Source organism: Eucalyptus grandis, chromosome 7 (genome assembly GCF_016545825.1).
Source record: "Eucalyptus grandis isolate ANBG69807.140 chromosome 7, ASM1654582v1, whole genome shotgun sequence".
NCBI classification, from domain to species: Eukaryota; Viridiplantae; Streptophyta; class Magnoliopsida; order Myrtales; family Myrtaceae; genus Eucalyptus; species Eucalyptus grandis.
Genome location: NC_052618.1, coordinates 25523087 through 25541548, shown reverse-complemented (window position 1 = coordinate 25541548; position 18462 = coordinate 25523087). Strand labels below are relative to the sequence as shown.

Genomic DNA, 18462 nt, shown 5'->3' with positions numbered 1-18462 from the left:
CTACTAGAACTAGAATGGTATGGATCTAACGGGTTTTCCTTACTCATGATTTGGACTCATTTTTTGGCCTTTAACAAGGACCTCTAGCAGCTGGCCAAAGCCGAAAGACCCCTTGTACATGGCTGCCGTTGATGATGTTGAGCTCCAGTTAATTTCACAAAAATTCTTAGGGCCAAAGAATTATTTCGTTTGGTCTCGACAGCTCTAGGGGGCACTAATCACGAAGATAAAGATGGGTTCATTGACAGGTTTGTTCCTATTGTGGTAGACGAACGGCTCACCCAACACTGAAAGAAGTGCAACCAGTTGATCCGAACATGGATTAGAAACTATCTCACCAAAGTCGCCGCTGGACTTCCTCTAACTGAAGACACCCAACAATTTTGGTAAAACGTACGGGAGATGTATGGCAAGCTCGATAAGGCTAAGAGTTTTTTAATAATCCAAACTCTATCAAAGTTAAAGCAGGGAAATCTATCTATATTTACGATTTTAAATTGGCTCTCGACACTATGGAATGATTTAGAGGAAGCCAAAGAAAAACTACAAGGGTTGGAGGAAACCCTAGCTCAATACCAAGGAATTAGAGAAAGAGAGAAGGTAACACACTTTTTGTTATTCTTGAATTAAATTTTAGAAGCCAAATTCTCACCATGGAGCCAGCTCCTTCACTTGGCTAGATATACTAACTCGTGGAAGTGGAGGAGTCGCAACAATTGGTCTCGTCGAAATATGTCAAGGTTGGGGACCAGGTCGTTCTCACGGCCAAGGCAACACTGGACCAACGCTTGCTCACGACAAGGTCCAGACATGGAGTTTTCAAAGGCTCCAAGAGAGGGGCTCCGCGAGATCTAGGGTTTCTGGAGGAAGAATATGATATCTCATCTTTTCTTTCAAAAGAACGGGCGAGATGTGATTTGGCCATCCGATGGCTCAAGACGTATGCAACCAAGCTGCCATCATTTCCAAGATATTGGACTAGCAGTCGTCGAGAGGCCAGTGCAGTAGAGCCATGACCAGGCCAAGGAGCAACTACCAAGTTTGGTACAAGGCTCCCGGCTGGTTTCCATTATCGGGTTTAAGGTGTCCGGTTGACTCCGATAGACCCCCAGTGTTTCACACCCCCACTTGGGAATTTTCCCAGGGGGATTCGCCACATGGGCTTGGTGAGAGCCTTTTATAATCCTTCAATGCGAATGGCATTGATCTGATCACGCAAACTTATGGCACACATTACCTCACGTGAATTTGCAGCCTTAGATTTAACAACTCAGAACGGGCCACATCAACCCCAACGTGGAGAGGATCCAATGGACAAAATTTTTCTGCATCTTTCAACAAATCACATGCCCATAATTCCTACAAAGAGAAAGGTAAATTTTGTAGTTATTGCAAATGGCATTACCATACTCAAGAAAATTGTTGGAAATTGCATGGAAAACTAGCAAAAGAGTAAAAGAAAGAGAGATATTTCTATTACAGCACATGCCAAGGCTCATCAACCAATTAATAAGGATCAACTACAGCAGATCATGAGAACTTTAAGCCAGCTAGGAACAAAGAAAAAAATGAATAGTTATGCAAGTACTTCTCATCGCTTAAGCTCCATTTCAAGTAAAGCACGGATTATTGATTCAGGTGCTAGTATTCACATAGTTTGTGATAAATATTTCTTTTCTAAAATCCATAAAGCATCTCCTCATACATCGTACGGCATCCAAATGGAGACGACACCTCTGTCACCAAAATCGGGGACATTCAACTTAATCCCTTTATCACTCTCAAGAATGTCTTACTCATTCCCAAATTCCAATTTAATCCCATCTCTATGTCGAAACTTTGCAAAGACAACTCATGTCAAGTCTTTTCTGATTCTAACATTTGTTTCTTTCAAGCCCCTTTGACTAGGAAACTGATCAGTTTGAATAACAATCACTAGGGACTTTATTGTTGGACTAATTTTCCCAATTTTTTTTATATTTCACATTTTATCTCATTAGCGATTAGCCCATAGCATCTCTTTAACTCATCCAAAATGTCCTATATGTCCTTTGGCTAAATAGTTACAATTACCTTTTCCACAAAGCACTTTTGTGCTAACATATCTTTCTCTCTTCCACATGGATATCTTGGGACCATACCACACTCCACACCATGATGGATCTTGTTTCTTTTTCCAATTGTGGATGACTATATACGAGCATCTTGGGTCCTTTCTTATCAAAGAGACTTTTTCATCCTTAATAAAAATCAATTCCATGAATCCATATAACGAATTCGCACTAATAATGCCCGAGATTGTTTTAATCATGAATGTTTTGCACTGTTCACTACAAATGGCATTCTTCACAAGAGTTCCTACACATGTACCCCTTAGAAAAATGGGGTTGTCAAAAGAAAATATCATCACCTCCTAGAAAATGCTTGTGTTCTTAAATACAAAGCTTCAATCGCTATAATATTCTGGAGAGATTGCGTGGTCATGGCAGCATACTTGAACAATTGAATGCCATCTTCGGTTCTTAATGGAAGAACTCCATTCGAATTGCTTTTTGAGAAAAATCTAGTTATTTGCCACCTCCGTGTATTTGCTTGTTTGTGTTATGTGTCCACCATGGGCTCTCGGGACAAATTGGGACCTCGTGCCCTTAAATGTTTATTCATAGGATACCCTACTCTTTAGAAGTGATATTCGGTGTATGATCTTTCCAGGGGGCATTTCTTCCTCAATAAAGCTATTATCTTCCATGAAGATGTTTTCCCTTTCCAAAAAGAGTTATCTTCTCATCAATAGAATAATATGACTATTGAACATCTCCTATTTTTTTACTGAAGAAGATATTTTGACTCCTTCTGATGGTGATTCTTCATATCATCTCCCTTAGCATTTTTAGCTCCTGAATGTGATGTAGCCTCACCGTCAAATATGCACAATTTAGCTTCGAGTATTTCACAGGAATTGACATCAGCATCTTCTATAGCTCCTTCATCACCGACATCTTCAGACGATATCTCTTTTAAATCAAATGGGGTTGTTCCATCTGCCACACCAACTGCTCCTTGACATTCCAATCGTACTACACAACCGCCCACATGGACAAGAGATTATATTTGTTCTACAATGAAGTCGTCTGGTGCACAATATCCTATGTTATCATATGTTAGCTTTGCTCATCTCTCACCTGAACACATGTGTTGCATTAGTAGAATATCTAAAGGATAGGAACCATCTTCATATGGAGAATCTATACAAGACCCTCATTGGGAGCAAGCAATGGCGGATAAATTGCAAGCCCTAATAGAAAATAATACTTGGGACATAATATCGGCCGGCAAACAAATATAGGACAATATGGTTATTCTCACAAGTTAGCTCATACTCAGGGTGGCCGCAATCCTTTGAGTCGCCTTTCAATTGAAATGGGTAGCTTATATTATGGACCTCACTGTAAGATGAAGGGGCACACAAATAATTTTTCTTCACACCACAACTGATCCCTAGTAGTAGAACATGCAACGTGAGAAGTAAAACACGATACATGAATATCGTGCTGAAGGAATGAATCATCTCTTCGCCAATTGATCTGATACAATGAAAGTTTAGCTAATCATAATGCGATGCGGGCTCAATAAAAGGGGTGCATATTGTGATTGAAAAGACTTAGAGTCATCGATCATCGAAATATTTAAGTCAACCAATAAATCTAAGACAAGCGGAGAAAAAGTAAAAGATGTGGACCAGCTAGAGTTTTATTATATTTTTTTTTATCTGAAATACGATACTGGATTTACTTTTTGAAATGTTTAGGGAATACATCAAAAGCGTCAGTGCTTAAAAGGTCTAGTAGAGCGGGCGGGGATTAGACAACCAATTATTGGGAAGATAATTTAGCGACAAGCTTTGGCAAGCCAATCCGCGGACTGTTTATGTTTCTGGTGCAAAGTGGGCCAAGGAAATGTGGTGGAACTCCTTCAGTTTACTTTGGGCCCGGTCGATGAGAGGCTTTAGTTCCCGTTTAACTCCTTCGAATCTAGCACCGCTTGCACGAGGGAAGACGGTCGATTGTACTTGCAGAAACTGTTATGTTCGAGAGGAGAGTAGATCTAGGGTTTGAAGGAGAGTTAGGGCTTCCGCTTGGGTGGCCGAGGAAGCATCAACGACTTGTGCGAAGCCATCTACGAGACAGCCTCGTGAGTCCCTGGATAGACACGCAATCACTGCTCTGTTCTGTGCTGGGTTCGGGTCATCTTCAGTCGCTGCTTCAACTTCGTGCAATTCAATAAAGGACGCGTCCACGTTGATCTTTAGGGTTCCGAGAGGGGGAGGACTCCATCGAGCAAGTGCAGTATCATTTTTCTTTTCAATTTCTGGTGGATGATTTGAGTTTCTGAGGTTATCAAGCAGAGTTGTCGCCTGGAATAAAGTTTGCTACGGTGACAGGGGATGGTTACCGAAGATATGCTTGTTCCGGTTCTTCCATATACACCAGAGAAGAGCAACCACTTGGTCGAAAAACTTGGTGAGTGTCGGGGTATTCTTCTACTAAAAGAGCCAATCATCAAATCTTGTTAATCCGAATCTGTAAATTTTGATATGCAGGGGTGTTGCGCTCCAAACGTGAGCTGTCCATGGACAAAGTAAGAGTGTGTGTTCAGTGGTTTCTGCTTCCATGTGGCAAATGGAACATAAAGGATCAGGTATTATCTTTCTCCTGTGAAGATTATCTCTTGTTGGTAGGGCGTTGTGGAATGCTTGCCAGAGAAAAATTCTGATTTTGGGTAGGGTGTGGGTCTACTTGATGTATTTCCAGAGCTTTGGATTGATTTGATGAGACGAGGTTGCTGCTGTGTTGTGATAATTGTTTGGGTTGGTTCTGGCTGAAAAATAACCACTTTTGGTTTAGTAAAGACCAGATTGGGTATGCATCCAGACCAGTTTGTCTCGTGAATTTGGCAAACCAATAGGGGTAGCTAGTATTTCTCTCACAAGTCCTTCATCAAACAGCAATTCCACCTTTTATGTATTCCACTTTCCTATCTCTTGTTCGATCAATTCTGCCACTTGAACATGTTCGTTTTTTGTTGTTGGACCGCCTATAGGGCCTCGCTTTAGCCATCTGTCTTCTCTGATTGAGAGGTCTTTTCCATTCCCAACTTGGTGCATTATATGTGGCTTGATAGAATCTCTTCCCTGAATTATACTTTGCCAACCCCATGACGGACGCGATCCTTTTTCAGCTTTCCAGAAATCTCCCTGTGGATAATATAAACCCTTCATTACTTTACTCAATAGAGACTGAGGATTCTATTAGATTCGCCACGCTTGTTTCCCTAGCATAGCTGTATTGAAAGTTGTAATATCTTTGAAGCCAAGACCCCCTTCATCCTTTCTAAGTTTCAGGGATTCCCATCTCTTCCAATGTATGCCTACATGTGTGCTGTTCGTTTTCCACCAGAAATTTGCGGTCCTCTTCTCAATAGCTTTGCATATAGACACTGGGATTCTGAATATTGACATAACATATTGAGGGATAGCCTGAACCACTGATTTGATTAAAATCTCCTTCCCTGCTTTTGATAACAAGCTCTCCTTCCAGCTTTCTAACTTTCTATTAACTCGCGCTAGGATCCACGCGAACATGTCTTTCTTTGAGGAGCCCCAATCTGAAGGAATTCCCAAGTATTTTCCAGTTTTCTCTATCTCGGGAACTCTCAATGCTGTGGCCATATTTCTTCTCAAAGTAGTAGGGCAGAATTTGCTAAAGTATATACCTGATTTATTAAGATTTATGGCCTGACCAGAAGCAAAGCAATATTCATGTAGGATCATCGCTAGATTTTGACATTCTAGGATTGTGCCATTAAGGAAAAAGATAGAATCATCCGCAAATAACAAGTGTGAAAGGGTGGGGCTGTTATGGTTCAGTTTAATTCCTCTCAGTGTGCCATCATCTACTGCTTTTCGCATCATGGTTGATAAAGCATTAGCTACTAATATGAAAAGGTATGGAGATAATGGATCACCTTGGCGAAGTCCTCTAGTTGGCTTGAAAGAAGGAAGAGCCTCCCCATTAAAATTAACACTGAATGTAACTGTAGAAACACACTGCATCACCCATTGCACCCACTGTTCACTGAAGCCCATTTTAGTTAAACATGCTCTTAGGAAGTCTCATTCAATCCGATCATACGCCTTCTGCATATCTAACTTTAACACTGCTTGAAACTTCTTTTTCCTTTCCCGAGTTCGTAATCTGTGGAGAACCTCCTGTACAATCAATATATTGTCTTGTATTTGTCTTCCCTCCACGAAAGCACTCTGTTCTTCTGTGATGAGTTGAGGTAGGAGAGGTTTTAATCTGTTTGACATCACCTTTGAGATGATTTTATATGCAAAATTGCAAAGGCTAATAGGGCGAAACATTCCAGCTTTTCGGGTTCGGGGTCTTAGGAATGAGGGTTATAAGTGTTCTGTTCAGATCAGGATGTAGGTAACCGGTGGCGAAAAAATTCTGTATTTCTGTGAATATGTCCTGCTCAATATCTGGCTAGTGATTTCTGAAAAAAAAGGCCATGCATTCCATCTGGTCCGAGGGCTTTATTGGCTCCTAACTGCTGCATTGCTGTTTTGATTTCTGCCATACTAACAGATTTAATGAGGCTTTGATTCATTCTCGCATCCACCAAGACTGGAATTTGCTATAAGAGGGGTTGAAAGTTTTGAGGCCCCACTGACTCGTATAGATTTTGAAAATATGTACCGGTCATATCTTTTAACTGCTGCTCCTCACACACCTAGACATTTTCTGCATTTTTCAACATTGATATCTGGTTTCTGATTCTCCTCTGGATAGTTGTGGCATGGAAGAACTTGGTATTTTTATCCCCCCAGTTCAACTAATTGATTCTAGACCGCATTCCCCAATACATTTCTTCTTGTCTCCACAACTGATCAATTTCTTTGATTATTTCCTTTGCTGCCTTGCTCTCATTGAAATTGCCTGTACCGTTCATTAAATGTTGTAGCTCACGATTCAGCGACGTGATCTTCTTTCTAGCATTAGTGAATTTGTTCTGGCTCCATTTTAACAACTTTTGTGACACTATCTGCAGTTTCTCCGCCACGCAAAGCTGTTGGAGATCCGGTTCAGTCCAAGTATCCTTACTAATGTCACACAATCCTCCTCCTCCCGCCCGAAAGCTTCGTATCTAAAGCTCCTACCTTTTCTTTTCCTCGGAGGGCTGGTAGTAAGAATAATTGGGGAGTGGTCAGAACCAATGGCAGGTAAGGCAATGCATTCAGCTTTGGGATAGTTAATGCGCCATTCTGAACTACATAATACTCTGTCTAAACGCTTCTTAACCAGATTTTCGCCCTCTCTTTTATTGGTCCAGGTAAAGGCGCACCCCTTACACTCCAAATCCAGTAGAGAACATTTATACAAGAAGTCTCTGAATGCTGTAAGTCGATATGTTTCTGCTCTTTTCTTACCTATTTTCTCCCAATGATATAGTATCTCATTGAAATCACCCATGCACAACCAAGGGAAATGATAATTTAGACTTTGCTGATAGATTTTCTCCCATAACCTATTTCTCTCTGAAAGTCATTTGGAGCATGTGTAAACGTGATGAACATACGCTGGTTGTTAGCTTGTAGTTGGCATTGAGTGAAAATGACATTTTCGTGTAAGAGTCAATAGACGAGTTACTGGTCATCCCAAAAGATTGCTAAACCCCTGCTATGCCTTCTGGATTCACTAAGAAATAGTGTTGAAAATTAAGCCTTCTCCGTAGCCTTAGCACCTTTTGCTCCTGATTTTTCGTCTCCATAATGAAGATAATATTGGGCCTTTCCTGAGTCACTATGACTCACAGAGCCTGAATTGTCAAGGGATTGCCCAGCCCTTGATAATTCCAGCTTATAATCTTCATGGGGGAGTGGGTGGCTTATTAGGGCTAGCCACCAAAGCCCACAGTCAGACTTGTTTATCACACGGATAGGGGTTTCCACTAGCTGAGTGGTATCAACCACTGCTGACTTGGATGTTTGAGCACCATACGGACAGAAACGTTTTCCTTTTTTTGATGAGGAAAGTTTGGCACTTTTGTTTCTCTCTTTGTTTGGTCCTTTCCCTGCAAAGCTGTCAACCATTTCTGCATCAATTTCCTTCCTCTGCTCCTCATATAGCACCAAGACAGATTCCTCGTCAAGGCAGCTGCTTCCTCTTTTTTGAGTACTCTTTTCTTCCAGGATCACTAGTGCTTGAGAAGGAGGATGATAGTTGCGTTCTTGGGAGCATGTATTCCCTGCATTATCCACTAGTCTGAATTGTTGAGTTGGCTGCAAATATTGATCCTGTTGTTGCTGTTGTTGTAGGGACCGGTGGAATGGGGTTTCGGGCACACTCTCCTCTTCCTCGTGTTGATATTTTTGTTTACCATAGAAGATTTTCCCGTGTGGACTAAGTTCCCGCGCTTCCGCTCGTAGCCAATGTCCATAGCGGCCTGGTAAGTTCTTTGCTAGCCCTGTTTCTTCATATGGTATCTCTTGGCAAAATGTCGCATAATGGCCAATTCTCCCACATGTATAGCAATAATGCGGGAGCCTTTTATACTTGAATTCTACCCACAAACTTTTGTTGTCAAGATTTACAAGCACTCCAGTTTTCAGTGGAACTTCCAAATTCAGCTTAATTCTGGCCCTGCCCATCTTATGACTGCTGCTCCCTTTCGCTTCTAATTGCACTTCCACGACCTCTCCGATTTTTGATGCAATGCCCATAACTGCCTCATATGTAACTCTCCCATAGGGGAGGCCAACTAGATTTACCCAGAATTCACAGTGATTGAAATCATAACAGATATCAGGGGTATCGAGATTTAGAACCAATAAGTTGTTTGAGAAAGACCATGGCCCTGTGTCTAATATGCGTTGTTTTTAGCCTCCGATTGGAAGGAAAAGGAGTAGTATCCAGGCTCTATTACAACACAGGTAAAGCTTTCGTTCCTCCAAACTTTTTTCATGGTGGTGATAAAAGCAGTAAAGTTGACACTAGACTTTTGAAAGAACTTTCCATATAAATTTTTACGACTTGCTAACAGGTTTTCTGCAGGAATTTCACCTGGGATATCCACCACATCTTCCTCCGACCATAAATCGTGGACTTCTGCGAGAGGGCAGCCAGCCTTTTCTCTTCGTCATTCTGGTTTTCCATGCTTCTGGAAGGATCAGCACTACGGGAATTAGGTTTTTCCTTTCTTAGATCAAGATCTTAATATGGATGAAGGGAGCTCTGAATTCTACAGAGAGAACAGAAGGGGGTGATGTGGTAAATGGAAAAGACAGAAAGGGTTGCTGGGATGAGTAGATACAGATTCATCGGAGGAGACTGAAAAAAAGGGATGTTGTGGTAAGTGATGATAATGGAGTGGATGCTGTGGTGAGTGAAAGGATGGAAAACGGGGAAGGGAGGCGATGGTGCGACTATGGTTTTTAGGGTTTAGTGTATGCGAGTGAAAGAGGGATGGGATTAGGTTTTCCAACTCCAATGTTGTCTGTTTCATCGGTGCTGGAGTGGAAAGATGGCAGATGGAGGACGATGCAGAGGGATTTCGAAGCTTCAGAAAGGGGACCTACCCATAAAGGGAGGAGGATTCTACTCAGGCGGTAGAGAGAGAGCTCCATTGTCGGAGCAGAAGACACCATCTTTCGGTTTGGTGTGGACATCTAGAGGGCCTCACTTTTTAAGGCTGAGTTTTATTATATTAGTGGCAACGAAACTTCTCTGTAGTTTCCAAGTTTAACGTTTTTGGCAAATTGATTCTCTCTGGGAATCAATTTTAGTATGGTAAAAATGAATCAATTTGAATATTTCGTACCTTAAATTGAATCAAAATCCTTTTGAGGTAGGCATCTGGTGCCATATTTCAATTCATGTTCAATATTTTGTAAGTGTCGCCTTTTAAATTGTGAGGAAGAAAAGGAAAGAAAAATTGTTCATCAAGTTTCGAATAACGATTTTATTTAAGCCATTACTTTACTTCTTTGCTTTAATAATTCTAGCAAACCTGGCTGGAAAGTCAAACATGTCATCATCGCCAAAAATTTAGTCTCGATCCTAAATCTTACTTCTTAATACGATGCTAGATCCCCATTTATTTTCTTCGAAGTTTACAAGTTATTCAACTCGTATACCATCGCTTCAAAAATCTTGTCTTTTACTCATCGTCCTTTTCTGTTGATATGCATCTCCACGACTCAATATACCAATATTGCATACCGATTCTAATATGCATGCCATTACTAATAAATTATAACATACTCCACATTCATCTATACACACACACACACACACATATATATATATATATATATATATGTTTATGTATATCACCTATCGTGATCAACGTTATTGAGCTAATTCCCCTCTGCCCTCTATGGTTTCTTCATTATTTTAGTCAACCCCCAACATTTTACGTTGTCTTAGTCAACATCCTATGCTTTGATTTTCAGTCTCAGTCTGATAAAAAAAAGTCTAGCACGGTCTCACGACCACAGAAATTGAGGGGTGCACGACACCAGGTGCAATTTCTATTCATCGGTAAAGGCAAAATAGTCGGCCTGCTTTGTCTTTCGTCTTTGAAATAAGAGAACCGGCTTTATCAAATCGAATTGTTTTCGTTCGAAATACATGTGAAAATAGTCACATGCATGGGGCCTCGGTTCATGGGCCAACAACCCTTGGGGAACTTTCCCCTCTAAATCTATTTAATATACGTTCCTAGACTCGAGTTATTCAACGGGATTTCTCTATATGCATATAATATTCTTAGGAGAGTATAAATTTACTTTTTATTAAAATTAAATTTGCTAAAATGATAGAGTAACAACTGCAGTATGTGAATTTCTATGTTAATTCTAACATTATAACGACTAATCTTAAATTAAGAGGGACTTAGACCACACTAACTGATTGTGTGGCGTTTGTTGGAGAAAACTCCTTTGATGCTTTGAAGTTGACAAAACTTATCTACATTCTCTTTTGGAGATTTCCAGACTTCTGTATCAAAGTCTGAAGATTGCTAGACTTTTGTGTTAAAGTCTGTTTTATATCAGAAGTCTGCTCACTCTGATGAATTCCAGACTGAACGCAAGAGAAGAATGAAGACTTATCCAAACGCGGGATTACCTTTATCTTTTTTTCTTCAAGGGTTCGGTTCGTACAGGTTTTATATGGCATTATGGAAGGAGATATCACATATGAGATTGATTTTCTTTATTGAAATCAATTTAGATACATCAAATCTTTTTGGATAACAAGTAAATTTGGAAAGAATCTACTTATGGAAACCAAGATCCCGATTGTATAGGCGAACAGGTTTGATGGGCTTTCATCACAATCTTCAAACGGCTCGAGATCTCCTTGATTGATTCTATCTAACGGGTTAATTGGAATAATTCATTTAGAAAGTGTCAACGGTTGAGAAGACATGAAGGAATATTTAAGGAGACATCTCCAGTCATTCGATAGAGTGTGTGAAAGAGAAATTTCAAAATCTGAAGTTTCACAGTTTCTTGTTATTCCACATCCCGTGCTCTAAATTGTACTCGAAAGAGAGAGAGACTGATAGTGTGACTTTGTGAGAGAGCAATAGAGACTCTTTATTGTGAAGTTGAGATCACCGATTGTAAATTCTTTTTTGATTCATAGTGGAAACCAGCTAGGAGGCTGTTAACATGGGAGAGTGGACGTAGGCTTGATCTAAGCCGAACCACTATAAATTCTGTATTCTTATTCTCTTCCCTGAACTTCTTTATTTTGTTTGCAGTTCTATTTAACTGCTAAAGTCTGAACTCGCTCAAAATCTGTTGTTCTTCAGACTTAGTTTCAAAAGTAAAATATATTTACTATTCTTTGCGAAAAATTGTCTTCACACCTATTCACCCCCCTCTAGGTGTTCATACTAACACTTTTAATTGGTATCGAGCCTGTGTGTTTAATTATTGAAGTGTTTTACTTTTAAGCTAAAGATCTTACATGGTTAGTTTTTGGCTTCAAGACTAGTTGAAGGTCAAAGCAATACCAGACCTTCTTACATCGATGGAAATGAGTATAATGTGTGGAAGAACAAGATGAGGGCATTTCTAAGATCAAGAGATCCCCTGTAGTGGGTTGTTGTCGAAAAATTGATTAATCCTAAAGCAACATCAACCTAAGATAGAGGAAAAGAAGCTGTTGATGCTGACAAGACAACACAAGCTGAAATTACCAAGAGACAAGCTCTTGATGCTAAAGCTATCTACTCTTTATATTGTGCCTTATCTCCCATTGAATATAACCGAATTTCTGGAGAGATTGCGTGGTCATGGCGTTATACTTGATCAATTGAATGCCATCTTTGGTTCTCAATGGAAGAACTCCATTCGAATTGCTTTTTGAGAAAAATCTAGATATTCGTGTATTTGCTTGTGTGTGTTATGTGTCCACCATGGGCTCTCGGGACAAATTGGGACCTCGTGTCCTTAAATGTTTATTCATAGGATACCCTACTCTTTAGAAGTGATATTCAATGTATGATCTTTCCACGGGGCATTTCTTCGTCAATAAAGCTATTATCTTCCATGAAGATATTTTCCCTTTCCAAAAAGAGTTATCTTCTCATCAATAGAATAATATGACTATTGGACATCTCCTTTTTTTTTACTGAAGAAGATATTTTGACTCCTTCTGATGGTGATTCTTCATACATCTCCCTTAGCATCTTTAGCTCCTGAATATGATGTAGCCTCACCATCAAATATACACAATTTAGCTCGGAGTATTTCACAGGAATTGACATCAGCATCTTCTAGAGCTCCTTCATCACCGGCATCTTCAGACGATGTCTCTTTTAAATCAAATGGGGTTGTTCCATCTGCCACACCAACTGCTTCTTGACATTCGTACTACACAACCGCCCACATGGACAAGAGATTATATTTGTTCTACAATGAAGTCTAGTGCACAATATCCTATGTTATCATATGTTAGCTTTGCTCATCTCTCACCTGAACACATGCGTTGCATTAGTAGAATATCTAAAGGACAGGAACCATCTTCATATGGAGAATCTATACAAGACCCTCATTGGGAGCAAGCAATGGCGGATAAATTGCAAGCCCTAATAGAAAATAATACCTAGGACATAATATCGGCCGGCAAACAAATATAGGACAATATGGTTATTCTCACAAGTTAGCTCATACTCAGGGTGGCCGCAATCCTTTGAGTCGCCTTTCAATTGAAATGGGTAACTTATATTATGGACCTCACTGTAAGATGAAGGGGCGCACGAATAATTTTTCTTCACACCACAACTGATCCCTAGTAGTAGAACATGCAACGTGAGAAGTAAAACACGATACGTGAATACCGTGCTGAAAGAATGAATCATCTCTTCGCCGATTGATCTGATACAATGAAAGTTTAGCTAATCATAATGCGATGCGGGCTCAATAAAAGGGGTGCATATTGTGATTGAAAAGACTTGGAGTTGTCGGTCATCGAAATATTTAAGTCAACCAATAAATCTAAGACAAGCGGAGAAAAAGTAAAAGATGTGGACCAGCTAGAGTTTTATTATATTAGTGGCAACGAAACTTCTCTGTAGTTTCCAAGTTTAACGTTTTTGGCAAATTGATTCTCTCTGGGAATCAATTTTAGTATGGTAAAAATGAATCAATTTGAATATTTCGTACCTTAAATTGAATCAAATTCCTTTTGAGGTAGGCATCTGGTGCCATATTTCAATTCATGTTCAATATTTTGTAAGTGTCGCCTTTTAAATTGTGAGGAAGAAAAGGAAAGAAAATTTGTTCATCAAGTTTCGAATAACGATATTATTTAAGCCATTACTTTACTTCTTTGCTTTAATAATTCTAGCAAACCTGGCTGGAAAGTCAAACATGTCATCATCGCCAAAAGTTTAGTCTCGATCCTAAATCTTACTTCTTAATACGATGCTAGATCCCCATTTATTTTCTTCGAAGTTTACAAGTTATTCAACTCGTATACCATCGCTTCAAAAATCTTGTCTTTTACTCATCGTCCTTTTCTGTTGATATGCATCTCCACGACTCAATATACCAATATTGCATACCGATTCTAATATGCATACCATTACTAATAAATTATAACATACTCCACATTCATCTATATACATACATACATACATATATATATATATATATGTATATGTATATCACCTATCGTGATCAACGTTATTGAGCTAATTCCCCTCTGCCCTCTATGGTTTCTTCATTATTTTAGTCAACCCCCAACATTTTACGTTGTCTTAGTCAACATCCTATGCTTTGATTTTCAGTCTCAGTCTGATAAAAAAAAGTCTAGCACGGTCTCACGACCACAGAAATTGAGGGGTGCACGATACCAGGTGTCAATTTCTATTCATCGGTAAGGCAAAATAGTCGGCCTGCTCTGTCTTTCGTCTTTGAAATAAGAGAACCGGCTTTATCAAATCGAACTTTTTTCGTTCGAAATACATGTGAAAATAGTCACATGCATTGGGCCTCGGTTCATGGGCCAACAACCCTTGGGGGAACTTTCCCCTCTAAATCTACTTAATATACGATCCTAGACTCGAGTTATTCAACGGGATTTCTCTATATGCATATAATATTTTTAGGAGAGTATAAATTTACTTTTTATTAAAATTAAATTTGCTAAAATGATAGAGTAACAATTGTAGTATGTGAATTTCTATGTTAATTCTAACATTATAACGACTAATCTTAAATTAAGAGGGACTTAGACCACACTAACTAATTGTGTGGCGTTCGCCTACACTCCTTGGATTTTCCTTTGCCCCCTTCATTTCTTCGGAAATTAAGAGAAAACAAGTTAATGAAAGCTCAAAATGATAATTCTCACGAACGAGCAATAGAGGAATTCGCTAACCTTGAAGAAAAATGAGCAAAATAAGCTCCTATTTATAAGAGATTTTTGCGTTCTATGGAAAACCCTTTGAAGGGCTAGAATGAGCACAAACTCCCTTCAAAGGTAAAGCTTGGCCCTTTGAAAGGCTAAACGGGCCTTTTGATGGGCCGAAATGGCCCTCTAAAGGGCATGGCCTACCCTTTGAGCTTATAACGGCATCTTCCCCTTAACCTTTTTTTGGTGCACGATCGGATCTGAATAGTGAAAAGGTGTCTACAATATTTTGTGCGCGAGGCCAAGCATATTATGATTTTCCTTCATTGTTCCATCCGAGAATGGTCCACGCTAGTTCTAGCTTTATGATGCAGTCCGTATTCAAGACCAACTGTTCAAGCAAGAAGATTGGCGTGCATTCAAGATCAACAACACTTTTTTTGAAAAGTCCTTCATTTATAAGGCCTCATCTTTGACTTTGTCATAAAGACTTGTTATTTCACATGCATCGAAACTTGCATCAAGATTCTTTAGAAAAGCTTGGAAATATTTTACATTTAATAGCTTATTGTTTTAATAGCTTATTGTTTCTATGCACATGAATGATTACTAGTTTCTAGGTTTGAATCTAGTCTTTGTAAATGGGAGACGAATTTGTTTAATTAAAATTTGCTTAATGCTATTATCTTGAACCTTGAAGAGTTCAAACTCCTTGAAAACCTAGAAGAGTTTTCAATTCGTCGTTGAAGAGTCGGGGCTTTTAAAGTCTGCATCCCTGAAGAGTTGTAGCCATCAATCTCAAAGAATTGATGCCATTTTAACTTTCTTGGAGGCCTAGAAGAGCAACCATTGAAGTTTCTATCCTTTTCTTCATTCTGTCTATTCCCAATTCGCCCACTTCCATCAAAATTCGACAAGTCTACAGTGCTTATCTGAGAAAACTCAAAACACAAAAGCTGTAGATCTTCGAGTCTCCGTTCTTTTGGCTCTGGAATCAGGTCATTCTGACCTGAATCGACAAAGTTATGCCCATTTGCCCGAGCTAGTGCAGACTGAAATTTATGCTCAATTTTGTGACTAAGTTTTCGTCACTCTCCTGATCCTATTGTTTGAGTAGCAGGCCTTGGGCTACATTACTTTACTTGTATGACACCAACTATTGAAGTATTGTCCTATATTGCTTGACAAAGAATCTAATATATTCTTTATATTCATGAGGTGTGCCTCCATTTATCAGCTTAAGCTTTTGATTTGGATTTTCTAAGATAATATCAAAGCTTGTCGTCAAAATTTCACACGCTGCTCATAATTCGGCTTGCATGGAGATATTAAATTAATGTTTTATTAGTTTAAACTTTTGGGTTGGATTTTCTATCACTGACAACAAATTGCAACATAGATTGAGAATACTAAAGGATGTTCATATAAGTAGTCAACATCATGGGATTACATGGTACATGAAAGGATCACAAGCGTAGCAACGAAGAGCACAGACAGGGTCTAGGGTATTTTTTTGGGAGTGGAGAATGTTGTTGAACTAATTGGACAATTTATAGAGGTCGGTAAAGGTGATTATAATTAATTTGGACAACACTCTGAATTGTTCAACATGTAATTCCATGGTAGCGGATTGGTCGTCGCTTGGCTATAGTTTGATGGGGCTTTTCGAGATAAAATTACCTCGACCAACATTGTTAGACTAGCTCACAACAAGATATTTTCTAATCTTCTCTAATCTAATGATTGGATTTAACATTTCGTGTAGTGACATATGTGTTTGGGTCTCATTGGAAAGATAAAGCAATTATTCACATTTATTATTATTTAGTTTCGTCTCTTGACTAGGGAGGACAAGTTTCCGTTGACCATGAATTTGGACCAGTCCTTATGCCGACCTCGATTATAGTGGAAAAGTACGGGATTATCTTAATTAACAATAATATATGGAACCGTTCTATTGCAACCACCATGAGTAGCTTAATTTGATAGAGGAGCTACTAGCTAGCTTTGCATGTTTCGTGTAAGATCCGCAATTTGAAAAATATTTCCAGAATTTTGATCCGAATTTGAGAGATTCGTCGTTTAGATATATGCACAAACGGCCGAAAGTAAACACTAATCAGAGTAAGTTGCTAACAATCCAAATTTGATTTGAATATGTTTTATTTCATCAATGCGCTTGTTAAGCAAGTTTTATTTTAATCAAGCACGTACATCTCCTGAACAGGGATCGACTCTAATCAGGTAGCGTACTTGGCCTTGTAGTCCTTCCAGAGCTGGTCAACGCTCTTGCCTAGCAGGTCAACAAAATAGTTATCGCTGTAACCGGTCCTCATCTTCTTGTTCAGCGCGGCCACAAACCCCTTCTTGCGGCCATTGCAGTAGTCAAGAAAGCGGGCCGTGACGTCGTAACCCTGGTCCCACCTATTGCCCTGGCCCGGCTTCACCCAGTGGCCAGGCGCGTACCCCGACTTGAGCCTCACGAAATCTGCGATCCCCTCAATGAGCCCGCCGGGGGCCTGCCCGGCCCCGTTCCATTGCCACACGTGCGTCATCTCGTGGTACAGTACCCCAGTGAACTCTCTCTTCACGTCCCCTGAGAATCCCCCGAGGTAAGTGGCACTCACGTGGATTTCATCGCTGCTCGTGTACGCGACGCCGGCCATGTTCTCTATGAACAAGCTCACTTTGGCGACGCTCTTACGATCCCTGGGGACGTTCTGCTGGAAGAGCCTCCATATGAAGCCGGTGGCCTTTGTCAAAGTCTTGCGACTGTAGGGAATGCCGATGTCCCTAGAGAAGCGGACGCTGCCGTTGGTGTTGCCGGCGTTGTTCGTCACGGTGTATTGCACCGCATGGGATTGCATGGAAGACGAGAGGATGACTAGCATAGCGAGGAAGAGCATTTGGGTCGACATAGTTTAGGCTAGACAGTTGTTTTCTAGTACTTTTGGTTTGTGCTGTGCCCAACAAAACTGTTGTCCAACATTGTCTATTTATAGAGGAAACTGCAATATGATGCATGGTCCATACGGTCAAATTTGTGATGCGAAGGCGATGATAAATTGGTCAGACGCGGAAGTTTTCATGTCTGTATATTGTTTAGTACCGCAAGTGGATGTGCTGTACCCACCTGCTTTCAGTACCTAGTCATCTAAAGCTGTCGAAGGATATAAATATTGAAATCGCAACGTAAACTTTTTTATGCTACTAAAGTTTAAGAAAAAATTATATTTGTTTCAGCTCCTGTATTATTAAAGGCGAGAAAGACAGCGTATAAGAAGACAAGCAGACCGAGCCAAGGGGTTATAGCCTGTTAATTTCCAAGTGTCCTCCTTAACCTCTACTAAATCGAAGCAAAGCTTGTTGCCTGTATCTGTTTGTATCGTTTTTGAAGATTGAATAGGTCAAAGCACAGCAAAAGAGAGCGCAAAAGAGGGCGGGCGAAAGGGACAAAGTCATCGTTGACTTTGAACGTGGACTTTGTCCTTTCGCCGACCTTCAAGATCTAAATTTCTGTGGACAGCCG

The 18462-nt window shown here is 39.9% G+C and overlaps 1 protein-coding gene and 1 long non-coding RNA gene across 2 annotated transcripts; one reads left to right on the top strand and one right to left on the bottom strand.

Moving 5' to 3' along the window:
* Positions 1-4099: 4099 nt before the first annotated feature.
* Positions 4100-4742, top strand: LOC120295376. Its single transcript, XR_005552735.1, has 3 exons — positions 4100-4341; positions 4442-4520; positions 4601-4742. It is a non-coding gene; the product is annotated as an uncharacterized LOC120295376 (long non-coding RNA).
* A 12322-nt stretch (positions 4743-17064) lies between these two features.
* LOC104414606 lies at positions 17065-17888 on the bottom strand. Its single transcript, XM_010025758.3, has one exon. It carries the CDS (start codon positions 17849-17851, stop codon positions 17174-17176), a length of 678 nt encoding a protein of 225 aa, XP_010024060.2. The 5' UTR covers positions 17852-17888; the 3' UTR covers positions 17065-17173.
* Between the last annotated feature and the right edge of the window lie 574 nt (positions 17889-18462).

Excerpts from the sequence above, each read along its gene's own strand:
- LOC104414606 (XM_010025758.3), bottom strand. The coding sequence starts at position 17,851 with ATGTCGACCCAAATGCTCTTCCTCGCTATGCTAGTCATCCTCTCGTCT.